At 44.0% G+C, this 23686-nt stretch overlaps 2 protein-coding genes across 5 annotated transcripts in view; both read right to left on the bottom strand.

Moving 5' to 3' along the window:
• impdh2 (IMP (inosine 5'-monophosphate) dehydrogenase 2) overlaps positions 1 to 4321 on the bottom strand; it is a 15130-nt gene extending 10809 nt beyond the window's left edge. The window contains exons 1-8 of one of the 4 annotated variants that reach the window (XM_076275708.1): positions 3786 to 4321; positions 2954 to 3002; positions 2740 to 2841; positions 2571 to 2645; positions 1907 to 2113; positions 1536 to 1623; positions 1171 to 1221; positions 473 to 672 (exon numbers count right to left, since the gene is read on the bottom strand). In XM_076275708.1, the coding sequence (XP_076131823.1) occupies positions 473 to 672; positions 1171 to 1221; positions 1536 to 1623; positions 1907 to 2113; positions 2571 to 2645; positions 2740 to 2841; positions 2954 to 3002; positions 3786 to 3883 (870 nt within the window). In that variant the 5' untranslated portion in view covers positions 3884 to 4321. The remainder of the gene's footprint in view (positions 1 to 472; positions 673 to 1170; positions 1222 to 1535; positions 1624 to 1906; positions 2114 to 2570; positions 2646 to 2739; positions 2842 to 2953; positions 3003 to 3785) is intronic. The other 3 variants (XM_076275710.1, XM_076275709.1, XM_076275711.1) reach the window with 3 other exon arrangements.
• Positions 4322 to 5375: 1054 nt separating this feature from the next.
• Positions 5376 to 23686, bottom strand: arih2 (ariadne homolog 2 (Drosophila)). Its single transcript, XM_076275932.1, has 15 exons — positions 23555 to 23686; positions 21818 to 22260; positions 17257 to 17324; positions 17095 to 17164; positions 16155 to 16296; positions 15708 to 15829; positions 13806 to 13915; positions 11539 to 11656; positions 9481 to 9531; positions 8899 to 8920; positions 8641 to 8792; positions 7774 to 7917; positions 6497 to 6565; positions 6180 to 6290; positions 5376 to 6098 (listed from the first exon to the last, which is right to left on the bottom strand). The coding sequence occupies exons 2-15, from the start codon at positions 22064 to 22066 to the stop codon at positions 6027 to 6029; spliced, it is 1500 nt and encodes a 499-aa protein (XP_076132047.1). The 5' UTR covers positions 22067 to 22260; positions 23555 to 23686; the 3' UTR covers positions 5376 to 6026.

Below are 23686 nucleotides of genomic sequence, written 5' to 3' on the forward strand. Positions count from 1 at the left end.
CATTGGCTGCTGAAGTCCACAACGCCTAGCGTCATTTACAAGTGTCAGTGGGAATGTTAATAATGCTGGTCTTAGTTTCAACGCATAAAGTTAAGTAAACGTTGTAACCGTGTTGTAAATCCAACAACACCCATATGATGAATACTTACCAAAGATGTATTTTCATGTGGCGTGCTCCAATGTTCCTTCTGTCCCGATGCCCACCGACACTAGTAAATGACGCTAGGCATTGTGGACTTCTAAGAACACTCATACTACTATACCCTAATTCCCCAACTATTAGCCAAGGTTTATATATTGATGTCTTCAGCTATGAGGTTAATACACAGGGGCAGTTAATATGGTATTAATATGGTTTTGTTTCTTTTAACTTGCATAAAACACTGTCCTGCGGTTTATACACAATGCGGCTAATACACAGGAAATTACTGTACTCTCTTCCTTTTTCAAACACACACACACAAACACTCACCAACACAACTACGTCCACGCCACTCTGCACCAGTAGGTCGAGCCGGTAGCGGTCGTCGTTGTGTGTCCCGATGGCAGCGCCACACAGCAGCTGCTTGCGTGAGTCTTTGGAGGCCAGCGGGAAGTCTCTGTTCTTCTTCAGGTCTGTGCGCGCGATGATGGCCACCAGGCAACCCTCTGTGTTCACGATGGGCAGCTTGCCTAACATGCACAGACACCCAGACATATATCAACACCTCCGGCAATGCCCGACTAAACCAAATCGGCAAGTTTACCAGCAACACAAGGCAGAGCACAGGGCTGTAGCGGTTGGAGGAGCATTGTGGGATACTGGGGGAAAGGGCAAAAAGCTGGCGTCTCGGATCAACATTTGACTAGACTGTAGGCTGTATCTAAATATAGAATTTTAAGTGCAATCAGAAAATGATTTTTTTAACTGCACACACTACTCTCAATGCTCATCGTAGAGACCAGCTTGTTCATATGTTAGTCACCATAGCAACAGAAAACACATCACTGAAAGCCGGGTTTTGAGGAGACACTGGTACTTTTGTGTCTTTGTTAGAAGCTCCTGTGAACTTAGCAAACTTCACAAAGCACACACACCTGCCCACACAAACAACCTTAACAGACCAACGCGCGCGCATACACACACACACACACACTCAACCGGTCACCTCTGCAGCAAACCCAACTGACCCTGTAGAGACCTCTGACTGTTCGGAGGAAAGTCATATATTTGGCATGCATCTGGAAATGTGATCACATGTTGGTTCAACTTTCACTACACAGTTTACACACTTATATGTCTGACCTCATGTGAAGCATCAACTACTTGTGCTGCTGACCTCATTGCATTTCTGCATTACTTAGATCATTAACTAATTATTATTTTACCCTGTTGAGTGCATCAACGATAATGGCACCCTAATGCCCCCTAATTATTTTATGACCAATTTGTTACTGAAGAATCAGAATACACTTTACTGGTACTTCATCTGAATGACAAAACGTGACGACGACACGTGACATGAGTGTTTAAATAAGCCCCCGCCCACACCCACCTTTCTTGCTCCTCTGTAGGATCTCATTGGCCTCTTTCAGAGTCACTCCCGCTGGAGCCACCACCAAATCCTCCAGCTTGGTCATGACCTGGAGAGAGAAAGAGAGAGAGACAGAGAGAGAGAGAGAGAGAGGGGGGGGAGAGAGGGTGAGAGAGAGGGGGGAAAGAGAGAGAGAGAGAGAGAGAGAGAGAGAGAGAGGGGGAGAGAGGGAGAAAGGGGGGAGACAGAGAAAGAGAGAGAGCGAGAGCAAGAGAGAGAGGGGGAGAGAGAGAGGGGGAGAGAAAGAGAGAGAGAGCGAGAGAGAGATGGTCAAAGGTGGACTTAAGAGATCGTAGAAGAGATGGGGTCTGGTTAATCAGAAATTAACCAACCTCGCTGAGGGGCAAGTCGTGCTCCTCCTCCTTGAGGAAGTCGATGTCCCGCGAGGAGATGATGCCCACCAGGCGCCCGCCCATCTGGCCGTTGTCTGTGATGGGGATGCCGCAGAAGCCGTGGCGCGCCTTGGCCTGGAAGACGTCCCGCACGTGCTCGTTTGGGCTCATCACCACCGGGTCCGTGATAAAGCCCTGCTCGTACCTCTGAGGGGGAGGGGGGGGGGCAAGCGAGGGCCACAACAACAGGTGAGAGGAGGAAGGGGGCAGGAGAGGTCAACAGCAGAGGGAAGGGTGGCCACTCATCAGGCCTACGCTTTGCTACAGGGAGTCTCGTGAAAAGCCAGCAGGCAGAGAAACAGATACAAGAGTAGAGGGTGATGAACTGAGTGAGAGAAAGAGACAGAGAGAATGGGAGAGTCAGAGAGAGTGGGGGGGGGAGAGAGAGAGAGAGAGAGAGAGAGAGAGAGAGAGAGAGAGAGAGAGAGAGACCCAGCTGGTAGCTGCAGCTATGAAAAAAACAGTGGTAGAAGCCTACAGGGAAAGGAGGTGGAGAGGTTGAATAAGTTTGAAAGACAAGCTTGATTACGCACATGCAAACAGACAACTAAGTCTAGAGAGAAGTTGCAACAGAGTGAAGCAAAGACCAGAGTGTGACTCGTACCTTGACCTTGCGCACTTCATTGGCTTGGAATTCTGGAGTGCAGTTATGGTGGATGAAGCCAATGCCCCCCGTGAGCTGCAGAGAACGAAACACAACAGTAAACCAACCAGACTTCATGCTCCATGCTGTATGATTAAAATGAATATACGGTAGTCTTGGGCTTGCTTACAGCCATGGCAATCGCCATTCCGGACTCCGTGACAGTGTCCATAGGCGTTGACACCAGAGGCGTTTTCAAAGTGATGAGTTTGGTCAGAGCAGAAGTCAGATCCTGTGAAGAGAGTCCAATCTTAACTGTGCCATGGCTGCACCATAAACAGTACTTAACCACATCCAGCCATAATTCTATATCGCCATGCAAAACAGACAGTTACTGTACTCACCACCTGGTCTGCGGTGAAGTCAATATATCCTGGGAGAATCAGGAAGTCACTGGAAGAAAAAGAAACATAGTTTCTACACCTAACCCAGCTATTGATATTAATTAGAAGGGCAGAGATCATTTGAAGGACAGTATAAAGCCCTTATTGCATAAGGAACTGTGTAATGTTGCTTAGAGTCCATCGTGATTAAGTAGGAGTTTGGCCAATATTTCTGTAACGGAGCGCTCTAGAATCTTTGGTCATGAGGCTAAAAATAGATACGCATGGCAAAAATCTACACTACAACAGCAGTAAACAGTGCCCCTGGTTGGACATTAGACCACGTTGCCATGCTTTAGTTAAGTCGGCAACCCCCTACATAGCTCGGGAAAGTGGATCTGACTTACGTTAATAGTCTAAAATAATACTGAGAGCAAACTTAACATAATTTACATGGCTCAGCTTCAACTGTTATCCTTTTTCAAAGAACGTGAGCCAATCACTGGACGACACTGACAGTTACGGAACAATTCATTGTTATTAGGAGAAATATTAAGTTATTAATGACGACATCTTATTATTCCACTGAAACATGATGTTCTCTCACTTTACTGCATAGAACTGTTGCTGCACATTATGCAGTAGGTTATATAGACGCCATCCTAAAGAAACCGATGGACTAGTCACTGATAGTTTGACTCAAGCAAAAAATTAAAAAAGCTGCAGTGACCTAGTTAGTTAGCAGAGGGCAATATGTTGCCAAAATAACATTCGTACTTTTGTGTGACCGCATTCCAGGAGAGCGTGTGACTGTGCACTAGGCCCGTGCACGTTAACGTAACGTTACACTTACTTGTAAGTAAGACCGTCTCCACAATTGAAAAGTTGCTGTCCCGTCAAACCATCTTCAGGCACGTATCCTGTTTGTCCACTAATTAAGTAGTCAGCCATGATGATTTGGAGACAATTTATTATATAGCACACGGTCCGACTCCTGCTTCTGGAGGCGTGTAGACGAGACGTAAATTAATGTTAGCTTACGGAACGACAGCCTTCTGTTGCTGCGCAGTAACAGCGGGCTAGAATGTCCTTGTTACTCCGCTCCCAAGTGAAGGGTCTCCTACTATTGTCCGACGCGTAGTCAGTTGAGGTTCTTCCGTTGGCAGGCTTGGGCACAAATGGTTTAGCCTTATGATTAAAACGTGTCCTTCAGACCTGAGGGGGGTCTTCCGTAGTGTCCTGTGGAACAGCACGTGTGTACTGCCAGCAGATCTAGCGTTCCGCAGTCTTAAGTAAACTCTGTCGCCTTCGTCATTTCCGGAGTGAACATGGTACTGGATATTTCCCAAGCTGTTAATGAATGTTAATTCCACTGACTGTAAAAAATGACTTTTACTGTAATTAGGAGATGCATAACGTGCCTATCTTGGCATACGTGTATTTCTTCTCTTATCTCGCTGAGTCACACGTATAGAGCCGAGGGGCACTGGGTCGGGTTAATTTTATCTACAGCACACGACGTGACTGCCTTTATTTGGACCGCGCAGGTCAGTGGGCTGAACCCTGTAAGCGCAGCACGCCAAAGCCTGCGCAGTGCAGCACACCAGTCCGTGTTGTAGTGGGCCTAATTAATTCTACACATTAAGCTCAGTTCAGTAAAATAAAATCAGTTAATTGAAGTTTGACGAGAGCTTAGCCTGTTATTGATAGCACTACAGATAGGGCCCCCCAGTCCACTTCTTTTTAAGTCCCTTTTAAAGACCCACCTCTTTTCACTTGCCTTTGGCTAGTGTCTCCCTTTATGCCCCAGTGTTTAGTTTTAAATGTTCTTTTTCTGCTTTTCTTAATTTATTTTAACTGTAGCCCTTTTTGTTTTGTTTTTGTGCCTTCCTCTTTTTATTTATTGCACTGTATTGTGAAGCACTTTGGTGCGGCTAAGCCGTCTGTAAATGCGCTTTATAAATACATTTGACATTGACTTCAAACAATATTTTTTTGATCCCTAGAAATGTAAAACTTTGTGATGGACACGTGGTCAGCCATGCACATTCTGAAATAAAATTAATTTAGAGTAGGAGGCCGACATTTACCCTCGGCACCAAGCAGTAAAGTTTAGAGTGTGCATGAAATAATTTGCCCTCTAATTAACTGGATGGGACCTTAGGCAGGGACATCTTTTATTTGAAGGTACTGTTCAAATGCATTAGACTTCATCATTGCCCTTGGGTTATGGGACTGACTTCACTCTTCATACAAACAGGAAATCATTCTATAAAGCCTTTCGTCCATTTTTAAGCAAAATAATGGCAGCACTCCATTCCTGAACACATTTTCCAAATAGCATCAGAGCCCTATGGAGTGAGTGAGTGAGTGTGTGTGTGTGTGTGTGTGTGTGTGTCTACGAGACATGCAGACCCACCCAATGATCACACAGGAGTCCATGTCTGGTTTAAAAACTTTCTCTCGGTAACTATCTCTGTATTAATGTACAACCGTTCAAAATTACAGCATTTTTTGTTTTGTATTTTGTAATATCTTTTTAAATGTTCTAACTATCAACAACAGCCATTAATCCAGAAAAAAAATAAGTTGACAAATGTGAGAAGAAAGTCCAGAAAAAAAAAGAGAAAAAGAGAAAGGGGGCAATTGTGGACGTGGGTGAGGAAGGAGGGGGGGGGGGGGGGGGGGCATGAGTATGGCCTGTTAGTCTGCACACCTCGGAGGAGTGTTTCTGTGAGTGTTGTGTGTGCATGTGTGTGTCTGGATACATATTCTGATATGGGAGAAAGTGTGTAACTGTGTTTGCAAGTATACATGTGTGACAGAGAGTTTCTGAAGCCAAAGACGCATAGGCTCTCTGATAACACTGTAGTGTGAGGGTGGGAATTCCATTGTCAGATGCAGTCACTATCTTTCTGCTGTGAGAGCGCAAGAAAGGGTGAGTGAGTGGGTGGATGGATGGGTGGGCACAAGTGAGGAGGGCTAGAGCGAGGGATGAGGGGAGAAGGGTGCGACGGATGGAGGGGATCTTTGGAGAGGAGGCGGGCGGGGGAGAGGGGAGGTGTCGCTGCTGGTGCACGTGTGCGACGTGGGCTCAGGTGTCGTGGAAGTCCTTCAGCAGGGTGCGCCTCCTCTGCTCCGCTATGTGCATTTGATTCTCCAGATCCTGCCGGAGGGACAGACAACAATGAGTGGCTAATCACTACAGCAGGCACACAGGACACATGACTGGGCAGTCGTCGCTCACCCCTCTGTCGTTAGCACTCAGTTCTCCCTCGCGGTCATAGCCATCGGCCCGCTCCACCTTCCACGACAGGTTCTCGATCTCTGCCTCTAGCTGAGCCTGCTGGTACTCAAACTAAAACAAAACAGGAAAAAACTAAACTATGAGAAAATGCCTACAATACACAAAGCATTACCTAAAGCAGTAGCATCATTTCAAGATATTATCAGGTTTGCCTCTAGTTTTGCTACTAGTCCTGCTGGTGAAATCACACAGGCTCACCTCCATATAAACAAAAACCTCACATAGAAACGATTTATTTTACATTCACAAGCTCTTACCAGTTTTTTGCGTGGCCCAGACTCCATGTAGTAGGCGTAAGGGTACGTGTACTGCAGCGTGTAGCGACACTGGATACAGAGAAAGAAGCATTTAGAAAAACAAACATACCCCTTCACAAACTTACCACACTCTTTTGTTATGAAAACCAGGGTTCCCACTCTTAAGTCAGATGTAAAATTGTAAAATTCCCTGACTTTCCCTGATGGAAAACCTGAATTTCCAAGACCTACTACAGAATGAATCGTACAATATACCGAGCAAAGATTTCAGAGTAGACGAGTAGCATTCAAGAATCGTTGACGTTTTTTAGAGTGGGAGATGAATAAATGGGCATTGAATAAGCAAAGTTGGGCTAACCTCAACCACTCAAGCAAGCAGCAAAGCTAATTACCAGATATACACCAATTGTGCATGGACATATATTTGCATTAATGTATTTTGGCAAGTAAATGAGAGAGTGTGATAAATGAGACCAGAGGAAGGCTACTCTGATTATACATCACATATACTGTAGATGAACAGCCTGTTAAATAATGCAGCCTTCCCTCCGGCCTTACACCATACAATTTGGAGGGATTTCACAGTCGGCGACTACATCTCCTAAGTCGGAATGAAATCATGATAGTTTTACTGATGTTGCGGCGCGCTCCCGTTAACTAGATTGTTTAGTGTAAGGTGCCAATCTAAGTGGTTTTAAATCAGTCCGAGTCAGTCTTTTTCTAGTTTTGCCGTTACAACAATATCAAACATGTTTGATATTATTGCAAGGCTCATGCAAATAGTGGCGTGAACAATACAAAAAACAATAGTGAGCTCTCTCCAACACCAAACTAGAATGGGCAAAGTAGGCGACAGCTGTAGCCAATATGATTATTTGTTATTTCGTTTCTTATAAATTATAAGATGGCTATTCCACATGACAGAACAACTCTATATCGGTTAGAGATGTCACACATGAAACAATGCTGCAGAAAAACAACATGACTTTGATATGAGTAGGCGATCCTTTGAGTTCCTGTTGATATCTAGTGCACAATGGGAAACAATTTAAAGGAATCTAGTTGTAGTCTTGTAAATAGTGACCCTGCAAGATCGCTAGTTGTTGCAAAATCATTGTCTGTGCAAAGTCTGTGACTTAAAACCTCTATGACTTGTTTTTAGATGTGAGAGGGTTTGAGACTGTAGTCTTTCAAAAATCTTTTCCAAATCTTTTTCAGAGTCTTCTGGGGTAAGGATGCCATCAGTTGATCTAAGGGTGCAGACAGGCAGGCTGTACCTTGGCCAGTAGTTTGGCAGCATTCTGCATGTACTGCCAGTCGATCCATGTGCCGAGGTTATTCATCACACGTTCCTGGATCTTCTCCTGGATACGCTGGTACGTCTGAGCTTCTAGCTGCAGACTCTTGTTATGGTTCTCCCACTGCAGATGTGAACACGCACACACACACACACACACGCGCACGCACGCACACACAGAATTATAGTATAAATACAAATGAGTAGGACATTTGTTCTGTGGCTGAGGATGGCTTGAGAAGACTGTGAATGTTCCTGCTGAGCTGCAATGTTGAGTTTATGCTAAAGAGGAATCTCACACATCTCCTTTAAATCAACAAGGCAGAGAACATTTTGGAGTGTAGTTGAGAGTGTTTGAGGTACGAGTTTGGGCCTCAATAGAAGCTAGGTGTCGAGGAATAAAAATGCAATGAAACTGGATAGTGTGAGCGTCCACATTGAGGACAAATTGAATTTCAATTTTAGTTGCGATTACGGGCTCCAACAGTAAGGAAAACAATCATCGAGACTGAAGTATAGTTTCCATTTTCCACGATGCTCTCATTTGTCTGTTATAAATCCAGTGCAACCCTTTCCTCTAAAGCTGCACTGTTTAGCCCCACCCACCCCAAAGCCCAAAGTCACAAGCCAGTCTGTGGAATGTTTCACCTCGAACCAAAATGACAGACAAGAGAGCATTTGGTCAAGGTAAAACTAATTCAGTTGCGATATCCTTTACCAACCCTATGAGCAAGAGCATCATATTTCCTTATACTGTACAACAGTAACAGTAACAAAACAAATTGAGTTGATGAAATGTTTATATTTGCCATAAATCAAGCAGCCCTAGTGTGGATGTGTGTCTCACCCTCTCAAAGTAGAAGAGGTATTTCTTGAGGGCTTCCCTGGCCTGAGCCTGCTGGCTCTGGTTCACGATGTCAGGGTTCTCTTTGTAACGGCTGCACTCATAGTACTCACTGCCGTGGGTCTTCCAGTCTCCCAGGCACATCCAACAGAAGTCTGCGCACACACATACAAATGTTACAGAAAGTGAGAAAAATTGACGCGACAACAACTGGCATATAGACAAGGTACTGAGAAGATGACCATGTGTTTCATTTCTTACCATATTTACACTTGGAGCATTGCTGTTGAAGGGGTGGAGGTGGGGGGGGGGGGGGTGTAGGAAAAAGAAGTAAAAGAATTAAGCCATTGTCAAGACAGATACACTCGTCTTCAGGGAAATTTACTTTCTAACCCACACACAGCTGCAAATCTGCAACACCCTTCATAGCCTCAAGGTGTCCTCATTGATCCCTCGAAGTACTAACACAGCACTCGGCATGATTGCACAACCAACGTCTGTTTCAACCCACAGGGCCATGATGACCATGGATACTGTTGCTTTCCATAATGTGTCAGTAAAGAGGAACACGAGAATTCTCTGAAGCTAAATCCTTTCTATGGGGGAAGGTTACTACAGAAAGTCCTACAGTGGCATCAAACCAGACAGCGTGGGCAATGGAGCCACATACAATAGAGTAGATGTACTTGTTTTAGTGGTTGTTGCTGTTACAGCTGAATTTGTTTTTATCAAATGTCAAATAAAACAAGTAATTTGATTTTATTAATTTCAATAGTTGGAAACCTTGTTCAGACAACAAAATCTACGAAGAATTCACACCTCAAAGTTAGTGGAGGGACTCACCATGTGATTGCAGCCACCATTCTTCTCAATGCAGATATTGCACTTCGGACACTAGAGCAGAAATAAGGAAAAGTCATTGTGTGTCCAAAGCCTGCAGTACAGCATGTTACCTATATGCCTGCAGTACAGCATGTTACCTATATGCCTTTTACACAGGTTGCAGCAAAAAAAAAATCAAAAATCATCTGACGGAAAAAATGCTCTGCAGGCCAAAGTAAATTGGCTGTAACCAAGATTGTTTGTGTGTTTGTGTGTGTGTGTGTGTGTGTGTGTGTGTGTGTGTGTGTGTGTGTGGGCGGATAGCTTACTCAAATTCATTGCTATCAGCTTTTTACTTAAATAAGGTACCTGTAGCCCACTCAGACATATCAATAGCAGTTTTCATATCAATATGCACTGCTAGTAATAGTACCCTAATGGACACTTATTAGCATAGCTTAGTAGCCCATTAGAGTACGAACGATAAGATTAGTCTGCATATTTGTTGAACCAAACCAGGTAATAAATAAACTTGCTTGATACAAGCACTATTTCAGACAAACATCATTAAATAAAATAGTCTTAAGACTAGGCTCACATTTGCAAAGTTGATTTTGCCTGCAGAATGTTTTAGCCTGCAGCCTTGGCTTCTTAATCTTGTTCGCTTTGAGTTAGTTGTGTGTGGTGTGCACAGTGATCACATTATGTGTTAAACGGTACCCTGTAGGGATACTCTAGATGAAGTTATTTTGAACATTTCTCAAAGAAATCATAATGTCAATCATCATTTCTTGTTTAGGAGCAACTCCCTAGTCTAAAATTATTCACATTAACCTTTACTATACTGACAAAGTTGTCTGCCTATTTGCCTCACCTTTTGCCCATTATAATGGTTCAAACGCCATGTATCCTGCATCAAATAAACTATACATCTGTTGACTCTATATGTCTATTTTTCGCATGTAAAACCGTAACATAAGGTTAGTTGTCTAATGTTGTCAATGTTAACAACATCTGAAGAGAATATGCTTCTACATTACTATACTAATTTTCTCATCACTCAAAGGTTCAACCAAGCCACCTGTGTCATCGTTAAACATCTCTCCTCACCAGCTCACATCACTATTCCAGCTGACATTTCACACACACCTACTGTATCTGTGCTCAGGCTTGAGAAAAGCTACTTTCTCTTTTCACAAGACTTACATGACGCATGCATAAATGCTCATTTGTTTTCTACCACATGCATCTAAAGAGATGCTTATTTTTTCCCTTGGGATCTACAATGGTATCATGGCCCCTACAGAAACCAATTGACAGAAATCCATCATAGCGACAGACAACTTTAGTCTCTGCTTTTAATACTCTGACGTTAAAGGTCCACTACAGTTTGTTTGCAAGTTTAAGCACAAAATGATAGATCTCTTTGAGGGACTGTCAAGCTGTACTCAACATTATTGGTGCTTTATCTGACAAGTACGTTTTATACAGTATTCAGACCTATGTTGAATATGATATTATTAATAACAAGGAGAAAAAAGGTGTTACACATCAACTCGTAGTCTCCATTGACATGGCCAATAAAGCAGGTGCTCATAGACTGGTTAAGCAGCGAGTTCACCAACTGTATTGGTGTTAATGAACAGGTAACCACTAGAGCAAATGGAGACCTGTCCACACACAGGGACCCATTCAACATTTCAATGAGCCAGACAAAACTACATAGGGTCTAGAACACTAAGGTAGTTTGTAAAAGGTGTGTGTGTGTGTGTGTTGATGTGTGTGTGTGTGTCACATCTTTAGTGTGTGCGCTGATGTAGTTGGCCGTGTGTGTGTGTGTGTGTCTGTGTGTTGATGTAAGCAAGTGTGTCTCACATCTTTAGTGTGTGCGCTGATGTAGTTGGCCGTGTGTGTGTGTCACATCTTTAGTGTGTGCGCTGATGTAGTTGGCCGTGTGTGTGTGTGTGTGTGTGTGTGTGTGTGTGTGTGTGTGTCTCACATCTTTAGTGTGTGCGCTGATGTACTTGGCCGTGTGTGTGTGTGTGTGTCTGTGTGTTGATGTAAGCAAGTGTGTCTCACATCTTTAGTGTGTGCGCTGATGTAGTTGGCCGTCTCCGAGTCGTCGGCACATTTTGTCAGCCACCTCCGTATGGTGGCACAGTCTGTCGGGGCGTGGTACATTTGCCTGCACTTGAAGCTGAGGGACAAGACACAGCAGAGAGGTGGAGCACGGAAGAGAAAGGGACAAAGAGACGCATAGGAGAGAAGAGGGGGAAGAGATTACAGAAAAAGATAAAGAAATGAAAGAGATTAGAGGGAGAGAGAGACAGAGGGAGGGAGAGAGAGAGAGAGAGAGAGAGAGAGAGAGGGAGGGAGAGAGAGACAGAGGGAGGGAGAGAGAGACAGAGGGAGAGAGAAACAGAGGGAGGGAGAGAGAGAGAGAGAGGGAGAGAGAGACAGAGGGAGAGAGAAACAGAGGGAGGGAGAGAGAGAGAGAGAGGGAGAGAGAGACAGAGGGAGGGAGAGAGAGACAGAGGGAGGGAGAGAGAGAGAGAGAGAGAGAGAGACAGAGGGAGGGAGAGAGAGACAGAGGGAGGGAGAGAGAGAGAGAGAGAGGGAGAGAGAGACAGAGGGAGGGAGAGAGAGACAGAGGGAGGGAGAGAGAGAGCAAGATTATTGTTAACGTTGGTATAAAAAAAGCAAAGACACTTCAACATGAAGACAGTCACTCTTCAGCTCTGTGAAGCGGAGAGTAAAGTGCTACATCAGGGGAAATCCCAATCTGCCCAGCAAGCAACACAGGATGCAACTGACACCAAACAGGGTATTTTGCCAATTGGCGCCCCTGTCTGACTAAATGGAGCCTGTGGGGTCGTGATGAGCCACTCTGTAGCATTAAGCCAAGCCTGAGTGAATGACTATGGAGGAGGCAAGAGTAATGAGGGAGTGTGTCTCCCTGGAGCCAGCGTGTCTAAGCAGGCATGCTGGGACACTGAGCCCGTGCTCACAGCACGGTGTGTGTGTACGGCTCTTTAACTGCACAAACCTCTTCAGAACAACGGAGAGACAAAGGCTACATCTACACTATGTCAGATACAAATGTACAAATGTATCCGACACACTTTTGTTATTATTCGCCCTCCCGTCCACATTAGACCATCGTCGACAAAACTACCGGCCATTCTGTGTAAGATGGAGTAGGCCTATTGCACGGCGATAGCAATCAATAGGCTCATGTAAAGAAGCAATCAAAGAAAAACGTTTCTGAATGTCTAAGTTGATTTTGTTGTTGCATGTGCTTTATACAATGACTAATATTAAAAAAGAAACTAATGTGAAAAGGATTAGTGGGCATGACGATAGCCTGCTGGAAACAGTGGCTGTTGACATGCAAACAAGCACCTACAATGGGAGTGGGAGCAAGAACTTCTGACACAGTAATATGTTCGTGCAGCGCAGTCACATGAAAATGGCAATCAACCCAATTATCCTATAGATTACAATGCTATGAGTATGCAATGGCCTAGCACGGCCGTGCAAACTATCTGTTTAAAAAGACGTAGCCTATGAACAGCGGAACTATATGCGTCCATACATAGCCTGTCCTTGGAATTTCCGAGAAGCTAACTTTAAACATAGGCCTAGCCTAATTATTAGTGTTCGTTTGTCGTTCGTCGACAAAGCTACCTGGCATTATAATGTGAATTCCTATAAAGTAACATGTAAGCTGTCTATCGCACAGTAAACTTGGCAAAAATTCATTGCCAGTCAGTAAACTTGGCAAACATTCATTGCCCATTTCTCCTCAGTTTGCTGATTTGATCTGATGGTTATTTATTCCCTTGTACCCATACTTGTTGACTGTGCATTTGTCATGATTTTCAAGAATACGAATTTTAATGCAGATTTTCAAGGCTAACCAGACTTATACAGTTTTTGAGGAAGCAGAGCGGATTTGATCCGTAAACCCGGGTCAAAACTGATTGGGTGTAGCGTAGCTGGGGCCAAAGTGTCTATGTATGCCTATCAGAGGACTAATTGCTAAACACACAGTAGTCAACATGTGTGTGTGTGTGTGTGTGTATGCCTATCAGAGGACTATTGCTAAACATACAGTAGTCAACATGTGTGTGTGTGTGTATGCCTATCAGAGGACTATTGCTAAACACACAGTAGTCAACACGTGTGTGTGTGTGTGTGTGTGTGTGTGTATGCCTATCAGAGGACTATTGCTAAACACACAATAGTCAACATGTGTGCGTGTCTATGTATGCCTATAAGAGGACTATTGCTAAACACACAGTAGTCAGTGTGTGTGTGTGTGTGTGTAGGCATATGGTAAGTACCAGAAGACTTCGCCACAGCGGCTGCACTGTACTCTGCGAGCGCGCGGCTCCTGCACCTGGATGACGATGGGGCAGTCTGCACCTGGACACAGCTGCAGCTGGAAATGACTCTGAAACACACACACACAGAGAAGTGAAGGTCAGTCAGTTACACAGATACACACACACCAGCTGGAACGACTCGGACACACACAGGGAGGGAAGCTAAGGTCAGCCAATTACATACAGTCAGAGCAGTTGGAAATGACTCAAAGGCACTAAAGAGACTGAACTTTGCTGCTCTGTCACACAGACACAGACACACACACACAGGGGATGACCGAGAGAGAAAGAGGGAGAGAGAGAGGTCAGTTCAGACAGTCACAGACACACAGAGAGGCTCGCACATGCGCACACACACACACTGCAGTGAGAGGTGACTTCCCAACATTTTTCAAAACATTATAATAATCATAACATAAGAATCATTACATGCTTGTCTGTGCCTCATATGGCAATATTAACTGCTAAGCTTTAAAGAGCAGCTGCTCTATGGAAATGCTGCTGGGGGCACAGAGGCTAGTCTTCAGTAGCAAACCAGGTGGACACCAAGAGTCCACAAAGGAGTTTGGAAGTATTTGCACTCCAAGAGGAAAAAGATCATTAATGGCAGTTAATAGAAGTTCTAGATCTTCACAGTAGAATTCTGGAATGACTTGTAAAAATATTTTACTCCTCAAAGACGTGTGTATTATACAGCAAATATCTAGCCCCAGAGGTCAGGGGCCGTATTCACAAAGAATTTTAAGGCTAAAAGTAGCTCCTAAGTGGCGAATTTAGGAGCAACTCTTAAAAATAATGGGCGTGTCACTCCTAACTTTAATTTAAAACTTTAAAACTCCTAATTTTTTTCACTAAAAGTAATTCACGAAGCATTTTAGACCTAAAAGTAGCACCTACGTCTGGGACAGCTTAAAAGAAGTTGAGAGGACTCCTAACTCACTAAGACCTATTCACAAACAGCTTTTTGTGACATTTCACGTCGCGATGTTTTGAAATGCGTAGCCTATGCGGCAACAGGAGCTTCCAATCGCGAGGGAACAATTTTGCATTGTAGGCATAAAAGGGATGCAATAACGCCAACAACCAAAACTACTCACTGTCAACATGTAAATTAAATGTAAAGTTTCATTGTGAATCAAATTAAAATGTTCTCCTCTTTGCAAACGTAGGCATATGGTGACAGATTAATTTAATAATGTTGCAAGGACACTGCATCAATCCGTAGGCCTATGTTTCTTTAGGCTACTAGGCTATTTGTTTTGCCTTACTCTTTATTAATTTAGGCTAGGCCTTTTTATTCAGTTATTCATCATCTTCCATCCTTCGCACTACTTGTGTAGCGCATGCACTCTCAGACCTGTCACCTGTCACTCATCATCATAAGGGGGGGTTTGGAATCATTCCCGCGTTACAATCATCAGCCAATCAAGGTGGTCACTTCAGTCAAGCTCGTCCATGAGTAATGACATCATCCATAGCAACGAAGACTCACTCTTAGTTTAGGAGTTGTCATTTTTCCTTACTAAGAGTAGGTCTGTAAGGCTTTGTGAATAACTTTTAAGAGAAAACTCCTAGCTAAAATCTTTTAGTGCGATTTAGGAGTACTCCTAGTGGTAAGATAAAAGGCTTTGTGAATACGGCCCCAGATGTGAAGTGGCTCCATGTCTGAAATTAAACCTTAGGGGGTGAAGATTATATGGTGAAATAAAATGCACAATTGTTATGCTTATCAGTCTAACTACATGGGTCATACAGAATGACCAATGGCTGAGGTCATATCTCAATGACCCCCATGGTCCATGTGATGTGCTTGTGACGCAGACATGCTCATACATGTGGCCCATGGCTGCTGAGTCTCACCTCCACATAGTCTCTGAAGAGGTAGCGTCTGTATTTGTCCCTCAGTTCCTCTCCAGGCAGAAGGGGGAGCACAGAGTCCTCTGGCATCCTCAGTGAGCAGTCCTGAGCCATGCACGAGATCCCTGTGAGCGCACACACACACACACACGCACACACACACACGCACACACGCGCACACGCACACGCACACGCACACGCACACGCACACGCACACGCACACGCACACACACACACACGCACACGCACACACACACACTTTCTCATTGACTTAAGTCAGACAATATTAAGGACAACTTAGCAATGTGAATAAGCTTTCAGTGACAGGGTGGGGTTAAAAGATTTCTCAAGATGAGCCAATATCAATTCCACTTCAAAGACATCTGTTTACAATTAGTCTGTTTTAAGTAATTCAAATAAATAAATAACTAAAACTACTGATAAACTCACCCACTCCCATGCCATCCTTCACGAGGACTGTGCAATGCTGCTCCCAGCATGCTTTGCAGAAGGAGTGATGGCAGGGCAGGGCGTGCAGGGCGTCTCTCCTCACCAGCTGCAGACACACGCCACACTGCAGGGAGGAGGAGGTCTGCAGGAGCACGTGCAGCGTTACACAAACACAGCACTGCACAGGCACACTTCTGGACCAGCTACAAATCTGCACGCAATTGGCCTGCAGTGCTTCTCAAACCTAGATTTTATTCTGTCATTCTCCACTTTGGAGATGGGGAATTTTCAAGCCCCACCTGACCCCATCAAAACCATGGCAACGTATTTTCGCACTTTGGTTCTGGTTTGGTTCTCGGTCCCCTGAGATCTGATGGCGCTTTAATTAATACATGTAGGTTTATGACTCCTATGTTTATGTGTGGCTGTATGATCTTCAAAAAAGAAAGGCCTTAGAGGACAGAAATAGGCAAAAAAGACAAATGTCCTCCTGTTCGTGGTGCCCCACCGGTCATGTCTTCATTGCCCACTAGTGGGGCCCGCCCTAAACTCTGAGAACCGCTGCTGTACTGACTGGCATTGACACTCTGCATCAACACAGGCATACATACGGTACATTTGACACTATAAAGGTCACTTACTCCAGGTGTCACTAGACAAATTCCAACACAATTAATTGATCTTTAAACGAAATCGCAAATTGAACTAATGCAATTAGCTAATTGCAAAGGCTGCAATTATTGCAATGCAAAATTGAATTGGAGCTTGACTTTCAAAAATCGCAATTAAGATATTCGTGCAACCAAATTTTGCACACACTCAATAACATCTCCTTAATGTGACATTCCCCAACTCGCAATACAGTGGACCTGCAAACACACATGTACACAAAATGCGTGTGCGCGCACACACACACACACACACACAGTTTTCAACTCACAGTCACAGGTTTGCAGTTGGTGGGCTGAACCTGGGCTTCAGACAGCATCTGAGGTGTACTTGACTTACACCTGCAAACATGAACAGACACTGAGCTTTCCAACAGCGTGCACATCAGATGCCTCACCACTGTGTGTTGGTTGAGTGAAGGTCAAAAACGTACCTATCCAGTATCTGTGACACCTGCCAGTGAAAATGTAAAAGGACCAATTTTGCTACAGCCGGCAAAACCTACAGAGAGACAGAGACAACAAAATGCATTACAGATTAGGGATGTAACGATTACCGGTATAATGATAAACCGTGATAAAAATGTTGACGATAACAATTACCGTTTTCTTTTGAAATATCATAATTATCACGGTTGATTAACACGGTGTTGAAACCGTGTGTTTAATCCTTCCCAGCTTCATCCGAGCCTGCTTTTGACATACAGTAGGCCTGGTACAATGAAGCAAAATTGGTACCCTACTGATTCTGTTGTCTAATTGATGGTTTTAACTGCTATTTGGATTAGGCTACAATTGATTTTAAAAGGTGGAACATTTTCACCGCAAAACTTGCACTGTATCATTTAGCCACTCTGCGTCTTTTTATGTTCACGTCCACATTAAATCCATTCCACTCACGTTATCAGAAGAACACAGTAGCCTAAAGTTTTATTTCGAACACTTAATTTGGTCTCACTTAATCTTGGAATTTCACTACGGCCACGTCATTGCCCCTTGCGTTGGCCGTGATGTCCCTTTGAAAATCAGAGGTTTACAGGCCACGGTGGCCTTGGTGCCCTTCTTTCAATATTCTGCTTTGCGTCCTACTAATAGCGATTTTTATTTAGCCTATGGCCTGTCAAAATATTCACAGCGCAAATTAATTTAGTCTTTTACGCAGTGGAGAAAGAAAGTGTGTCTAAATTCACCCATTCTTCTCAGTTGAACTACTCACGAAGTAGCCTACTCATCACACAGACATCACAAGTATCCTATCACATGAAAGAGCTTTTTCTCTGCTTTTAAACGATGTTAGCAGCAAATTGCTGTGGTGAACGGTTCGCGAGAAAAGTAAATAATATAATTCAATTTAATCATAAATTCTACTGAAGGTTTTGCGTCCATCTCCCTACCCATTCCTCTCGGTGCAATACTTCACGAACCTTCCGTTTAACACACGACAAACCATATATCAGAATAAACAGCAGACCTTACCGAACACAAAGGTGTAAAGCAGTCCCCTGTACAGTTAGCCGTTCCAGAGTAATCCAGTTTTGAATTTGCAGTACATTTCGACATGCATGGATGTCTCCAAATTTGGGCTTTAAGTTTTACAATGTGTTTAAATTGTTCCACATGATTTCATAACGGGCCAAATACAAAATAAATGTTACAAATATCGCCTAGATATCGGTAAATCAGAGGACAGCTGACTAAGAGTTTGTGAAAGTAGATCACAAAATGCTAAGCATGCATCTAGGCTATTTGAGTTTCTTTAAGCTGAACTGTGCTTAAATTGTTCAATACATGATTTCATAACAGGCCAAATATAAAATAAATGTTAAATATAGCCTAGATATCTGTAAATATTAGATGATCAGATAATTTGCAGTTCTATGTAATATTTTATGTTTTTGTAATGTTTCATACAGTGATGCAGGTCTACTGCAGTGAATAGGCTACAACTTTGATCATTTTTATAGCCTACTACTGTATAGTTAACTTTGGCCTTGGTGCCCTAACATGTGGCCTTTGTGCCCTCCACCAAATATGCCCAACTGAAGGCCAAGTGGCCTTGCCTCCAGAATGGTGAAATTCCAAGCCTGGTCTCACTCATTGGATCCAAATAACAGTAATAGCAACCTCCAAGTAATGTTAGGGTAAGTGAAGCTATAAGCACATAGCCAATTAAACATGAACGGGACACTTTTTGAAACTATTTCAGCTTGTGTAGGCCTATCAGTGCTTTCTGAACATATTGAACACACTTTTTAAAATACCGTGATAATACCGAAAACCGAGATAATTTTGGTCACTATAAACGTGAGGTTAAATTTTCATACCGTTACATCCCTATTACAGATACAGTAGGTCCTGTTGTGCGCTCACACATTACAGTAGGTCCTGTTGTGTGCGCTCACGCATTACAGATAGGTCCTGTTGTGTGCGCTCACACAGGACACATACCGTACCCAGGGCTTTCTTCACCACTTGCCATGAGTGGTCAGCAGTTATGACTCATACACAGTGCAGGGCGACAGCCGACCATCACGAGACGGACAGAGCAGAATAAACACACACACGCTAAAAAAGAACAACTAGTCTAGCACTAGTAAGAATGAAGAGCTTTTCATCAAGAGCTGATCTACAAAGTCATTTCTGACCCAATAATAAATGACCAAATACAGCAGCTATTCCACTCACAGCTCTTTAGAAATGTAAGATGTAAGGCCAGGGATGAAAAAAGGCATCTACATGTTTGTTACTTACAGCTTAAATAAGCCAGATATTCAGCACTGGAGACCATGCTTATTGAAACTACAACTAAACTCAATCAAAGGTGCTCTAGGCGATGTCATACGTTTTTTTAGGTTAAAACATTTTTTGTCACTTACAGTACAACAAATATCACCTCACCATCTGCTAGCTGCCTGTGTCCTGAATACACTGTAAAAAAACGCGATCTCTCTTGATAAACCAGGCTCCAAAAACAGCCACATAACAATTTGGGCAAACCTTGCCCATAAAAACATAACAAACTATTCTGGCAAATCACCGACGAGATGCGCGTTTAGGCAATGTTTAGGAGAGTTTCAACTGCGCGGGAGGGAGAGGGAGGAAGTAGCAAGCTAGCTTTATGTTTTGTTTGAGCGTCAACAGAAATGACGTTACCCAGCATCGCTTAGAGCACCTTGAAGCCACACTGCATTTGAAGCATGGCATTTTACAATTTAAGCCACCATTCAGACAGTAACAAATGACATGATTGTGGACATGTTTGCCGTGGTGTGAGCCAATCCAGGCTGCCTGAGTGTGGGGGCTTGTCTGGGTCTTTAATATTGCAGTGATTTATGCAATGTATGTGTACTTTACATTCTCATCAATAGCCAGACTATGAGCCTAAATAGCATCTTCAGAATATTAAGAATGACAGATGTCATTTCCCTCTCGAAAAACATAACTGGGGTGGGGAGGGGGGGGGGGTAATTTCTCTCTCTCTATCACGCTTCCTGTCTCTCTCTTCACTGCCCGGTCACAATAAAGGCAAAAAGCTCAAAAAAACTAACTAAAAACCAAAGACACAAACACTGAGACATTTGTCTCAACCATCAATAGTCTCCCCATATATAGTAAGTAGATATTCAAGTTGATAGTGGACGCATTGTGTATGATGAAACTTAAGAATCAAAACTGATATGAGTCTTTGGACTCTAGCATGCACTGGTCTTGTGTTATCAGCATGTTTCTGCTGTTAAGGAAAAGGCACCTTTATTTAACTTCCCTATTTTCATCTTCAATGTAACTTACATCTGCCAGAAAACAAGCAAGAAGCCCGACACTGCTTTAGTCTCTGTAGCTTATGCACTTAGAGTAGATGTTCTACTCAGCAAGTTATACAGAGTGGTTCAGTGGAACATCATCAATAACAGAAAGGCTGTTAAGAAACCACGGTTGTTATATGAGATACCGAGTACTTATGTGCTACTGGTAATCAGCTCGGAAGAACACAAGTAGAAATGCCCCAGCACAGTGCATTCCAGTGAGGGCGGTACATTGGCCTTGATACCAAGGATTCTAGAACAGAGCTAGAGCTCCGCTCTAGAATCTTTGATTGATACATTGTGTGTGACGCAGTGCACATCATAACACTCGCATTACGTTCAATACATTGGGAGTTTTTTAACCTAATTTGAGGAAAACGGTCATGGTGAACAACACTGTAAAGAGGATAAAACGCACGCACATCCAAGTCTGATCCTGGGTGCTGGACAAAAAAATGACGATGAGAAAGAGAGGAAAAAGTCTGCAACACCAGTATATGCTCCCAATAGTTATGTTTTTAATAACGTGACGTTTCGGGCCAGCATCAGACGTCTGATGAAGGGCTTGAGCTGGCCCGAAACGTCACGGTAATAAAAACATAACCTTTGGGAGCATATACTGCTGTTGCAGACTTTTTCCTCTCTTTCTCATGGTGAACAACACACCACCAAGTAGACTCCATTAAAACTGTGTAAAGGAAAAAGGAGTCAAATGGCTTTGGTTAAAACACAACAAAACAATAAAATCACTGTTTGCCATGAATTTGTGCATGAACTATTACTTAAACTATTAATAAAAAATCAATACAGTATCACAAAACATAATAATGCGACACTGAAGTGTATAGCCTATATTTTTAGACCCCTAATTCCTGCATGCAGAAAGTGACAACCGACCCAAGTAGCAGCTGATCTGACGCTAGAAGGGACCAGGCCAAGATCGGAGCCCAACGCTCACCAGACAGCTGCTACCTGGGCAAGGAGCGAAGCTCGCACTACTCTCCCAGAGGAGAAGGCCACAACAACAGGGTGGCACTGGAATAGCTGCAGACTGGAATGGATCTGGCACAAACCCAGCTGGATGGGGTCTAGGGTTAGCTGCTATGTGGGCATATTCTGGGGCATTCATGGCCTCTCTATAGTCGCAGAAGTACCGCTCCCTTGTCATTCTTTCTCTAGCCTTCCAACTGACCTTCAGGGCCGTGGCCACGACGTTGACCTCGTCGCTGAGCACCCTCTGGCTCTCCCTGTAGGTCAGGCAGTTGAACTGGTACGCTTCGGGGTCAAACGAGTCCGGCTCCTGCTGCTCCACATCCCCCGCGACACCCTCGTAGTAGTCGGCGATATCGCCTTCCTCACCCCCATCCTCATCTTCCTCAGAGTTCGCCCCAAAGTCTTCCTCGTTGCTGTCGGAAGCCTGGCTGCTCATGTCTACCGACATCCCTCTCTGGACTTGCCTGCTTTCTGAGGGACGGCTGCCCCTCACCACACTGCTGCCTCACTGCACAGGCTATGGATCCAGCAGGCTCAGGGGCACAGAGGTGTTCAGCAGCAGCGGAAGAAGCAGAAGAAGTCACACTCTCCGTCTGGCATGAGGAACCGCTGGAGTGGATGAGCTGAGGAGAGGAGAGGAAACTGTGGAAGAAAAAAGAAAAGGGGGGTTGGAGAGAGCGTGGGTAACAAAATCTAAGACAGAGTATGAATAACACTGCACAACAGTTTATAAATGCAGTCTGCCACCCAAGCGCAGATCAGAGGGTTCCCCACACTGCACTGATATCGTCCAGTGTCCTCGTCAGCTCAGCAGCACACACAGCAAGGTCTTTACAGCAAGGCCACTGATGCTTATCTTCACGCCACATCTATGCCGTTCTACAGCAGGTAAGTTCATGGATGTGGGTACATTTATTTGAGTGCTTCAAGAGGGTAGGTTACCAGACAACGGAAATAGCCTTGGCACGTGGAACCTATAACGCTCTTTTGGCTAAACACAAAACACGTGTAAAGCAGTAGGCACGCGTATCGGCTTAGACTACAGAGGTTTAAAGGATTACCACGACGCTTCACTGTAAAGACAGACTAAATGGACAGCAGCAACAGGGCGAACAACGTGACCCAAAGAGAAATACAATTTTCAAAACGTTAGCCTAAATCCTTCAGGCTGCATAACGGTTCTCATTAAAACGAACCTTCATTTTACTGCGAGTTAACCAACAGCAATCCCTCCTTCAACTGCCTTTGCGTCTTAGAATAGCAGACCACCTGCAAAAATTGTCCTAGATTTAGCACCTTCATGGTGTTATCGAGAGTCATAACCTAGCTAATGATACATCGACCTGGCTCTGTCATCGCTTGTCGCTGCCAGTCGCCTCTTCGCATTCCAGTTTATTCTAAAAATAGCTGATGGTGCGGGGTGACACACATAATATCACAAACAGTCCAGCTACAAATGACGGGTCAACTTGAGAGAAAGTGCAAGAGAGTGGGAGGATGTCTGAGAGGGCATATGTGGCCAGGCAGTATAATATGTTTGTTTACTAGCAATTACCAGACAGCTAGCTTGCTAGCAATGTCGGATTACAAGTTGAGGAAGGTTAGCTGCCGCTAGCCAACATGAGCTCAATGCGCAAGCGTCTAAAACGCACAGCACCAGGTATTAGACCGTATCGGTAAAGCCAATACGAGAGATTCAAAATGAAGCTCTTTTACACAGAGAGCATAGATAACACCAAAGAAGCACACTTCCACCCGTATAACTTAAAAACGCCGATATAGCTATACCCTATGTTCCCCTGAGACAGCCGCCGCCTCACACTCTAGCTCGGGGATTCACATGTAAACAAGGCCGTCTGGGCGTTCTTTAGAAAGATATTTGTGAATTAATTTAAATTCCCGTCTACCTATAAACATCGGGAATGTTTTAACATACCTTGTTGGCTGAGTCTGGACAGCACAAAATGTTATCTCTCAGTGGATAACCGAACCGAGTTCTGAGTCAATTCTGCTAGCCAAATCGCACTACAGCGGAAGACAGGAAGTATAGGAGAATTCGATAGCTTCG

The sequence above is a fragment of the Alosa pseudoharengus genome, unplaced genomic scaffold (assembly GCF_046254945.1).
Source record: "Alosa pseudoharengus isolate Yale_2024_CS ecotype anadromous, Long Island Sound unplaced genomic scaffold, YU_APseudo_1.1 YU_APseudo_1.1_scf_9, whole genome shotgun sequence".
Classification (NCBI taxonomy): Eukaryota; Metazoa; Chordata; class Actinopteri; order Clupeiformes; family Clupeidae; genus Alosa; species Alosa pseudoharengus.